Below are 1,086 nucleotides of genomic sequence, written 5' to 3'. Positions count from 1 at the left end.
CTCCAGGACACCGCGGGCGTCATCGCGACGCTGTGCATCGGCCGCAGCGTGCACCAGAAGCTGGAGCTGCTGCAGCGCCTGGTGGTGGGCCTCGGCTACGACTCACTCACAGTCTTCGGCGACTGCTTCGACGAGGTGGGCGCGCGGCGGCGTTTGGAATGCTCAAACACCCAAACAGGAACGGAAGAATCAGAGATGTCTTTAAAGGTCGGCGACGCGGGCCGCGCGGCGCGGTGGCAGCGCTGGGTGCAGCTTTCGGGGAGAGACACGCGGCTGCGGCGCCGCGACGGCGAGCCCCCTCGGGCATGTTGAATGGATGTTTTCTTGCCTTTCGTGCCGAGAGCTTTGATTGTGAGCAGCGTGACCAAGCGGAACTCTTTCCATTTTGGGGGCCCCGCGGCCGCGGTCCTGGTGTTTGTTATCTCGGGTTGATTGTCGAGATTGTTGCTGCTGATCTGGTCTGTCGCCGCAGAACTCATCCTGCGCCACGATGTTCACATCGTCACTGCTGTCTCGACGCCCAGGCGCATGCACGCCACTGCGACCAACAGACCAGAGCGTGCGTGCACGCGCGCGCGCGCACACACACACATACACACACACACACACACATAATTCTCTCTCTCACACTCACACAGCGCGCGCATACACACATGCACACATTTTTACAAAACCCTGCTCAAACACGACCCTCAATCCTCATACGGCCCCAGGTGACTCTGCTGGACCCCGTACGGTTTCCTGGCGCTATCAAGGTGTTTGCGCGCGAGATCTGCCGCAACGACCTGCTGTCATTCGGCCGGCTTCACTTCTTCTTCCCTGACAGGTGGGTGGCTTTTTGTTTGTGTGAGACAGACAGACCGTTTGTGAGGGCTAAAGGACAAGAGGGTATGTCTGAGACAGAGGGCCAGTGTGTGTGTGCGCGCATGTGTGTGTGCGCGCATGTGTGTGAGCATGTGTGTGTGGGGGGGCAGGGGCCAGTGGCGGTCGGAGCGCTGATGGGTGGTAAAGGCGTGGACAGAGGAGTGGCCCAGGGGGTGTGGATGGGGGGCGGAGAGGGGAGGGACCCAGGGCTCCGCATAGTGG

General features: G+C 61.1%; 1 protein-coding gene across 1 annotated transcript in view; it reads left to right on the top strand.

Annotated features, from left to right (window-relative positions):
* Window positions 1-195: 195 nt before the first annotated feature.
* MNEG_4804 (hypothetical protein) overlaps window positions 196-1,086 on the top strand; it is a gene marked incomplete at both ends in the record, with an annotated part of 3,400 nt that continues 2,509 nt past the window's right edge. Inside the window, 2 exons of the mRNA XM_014046723.1 lie at window positions 196-207; window positions 714-826. Coding sequence (XP_013902177.1) covers window positions 196-207; window positions 714-826 — 125 coding nt within the window. The remainder of the gene's footprint in view (window positions 208-713; window positions 827-1,086) is intronic.

Source organism: Monoraphidium neglectum, assembly GCF_000611645.1.
Source record: "Monoraphidium neglectum strain SAG 48.87 unplaced genomic scaffold scaffold00684, whole genome shotgun sequence".
Lineage (NCBI taxonomy): Eukaryota > Viridiplantae > Chlorophyta > Chlorophyceae > Sphaeropleales > Selenastraceae > Monoraphidium > Monoraphidium neglectum.
This window is presented reverse-complemented; position numbering and strand designations above follow the sequence as displayed.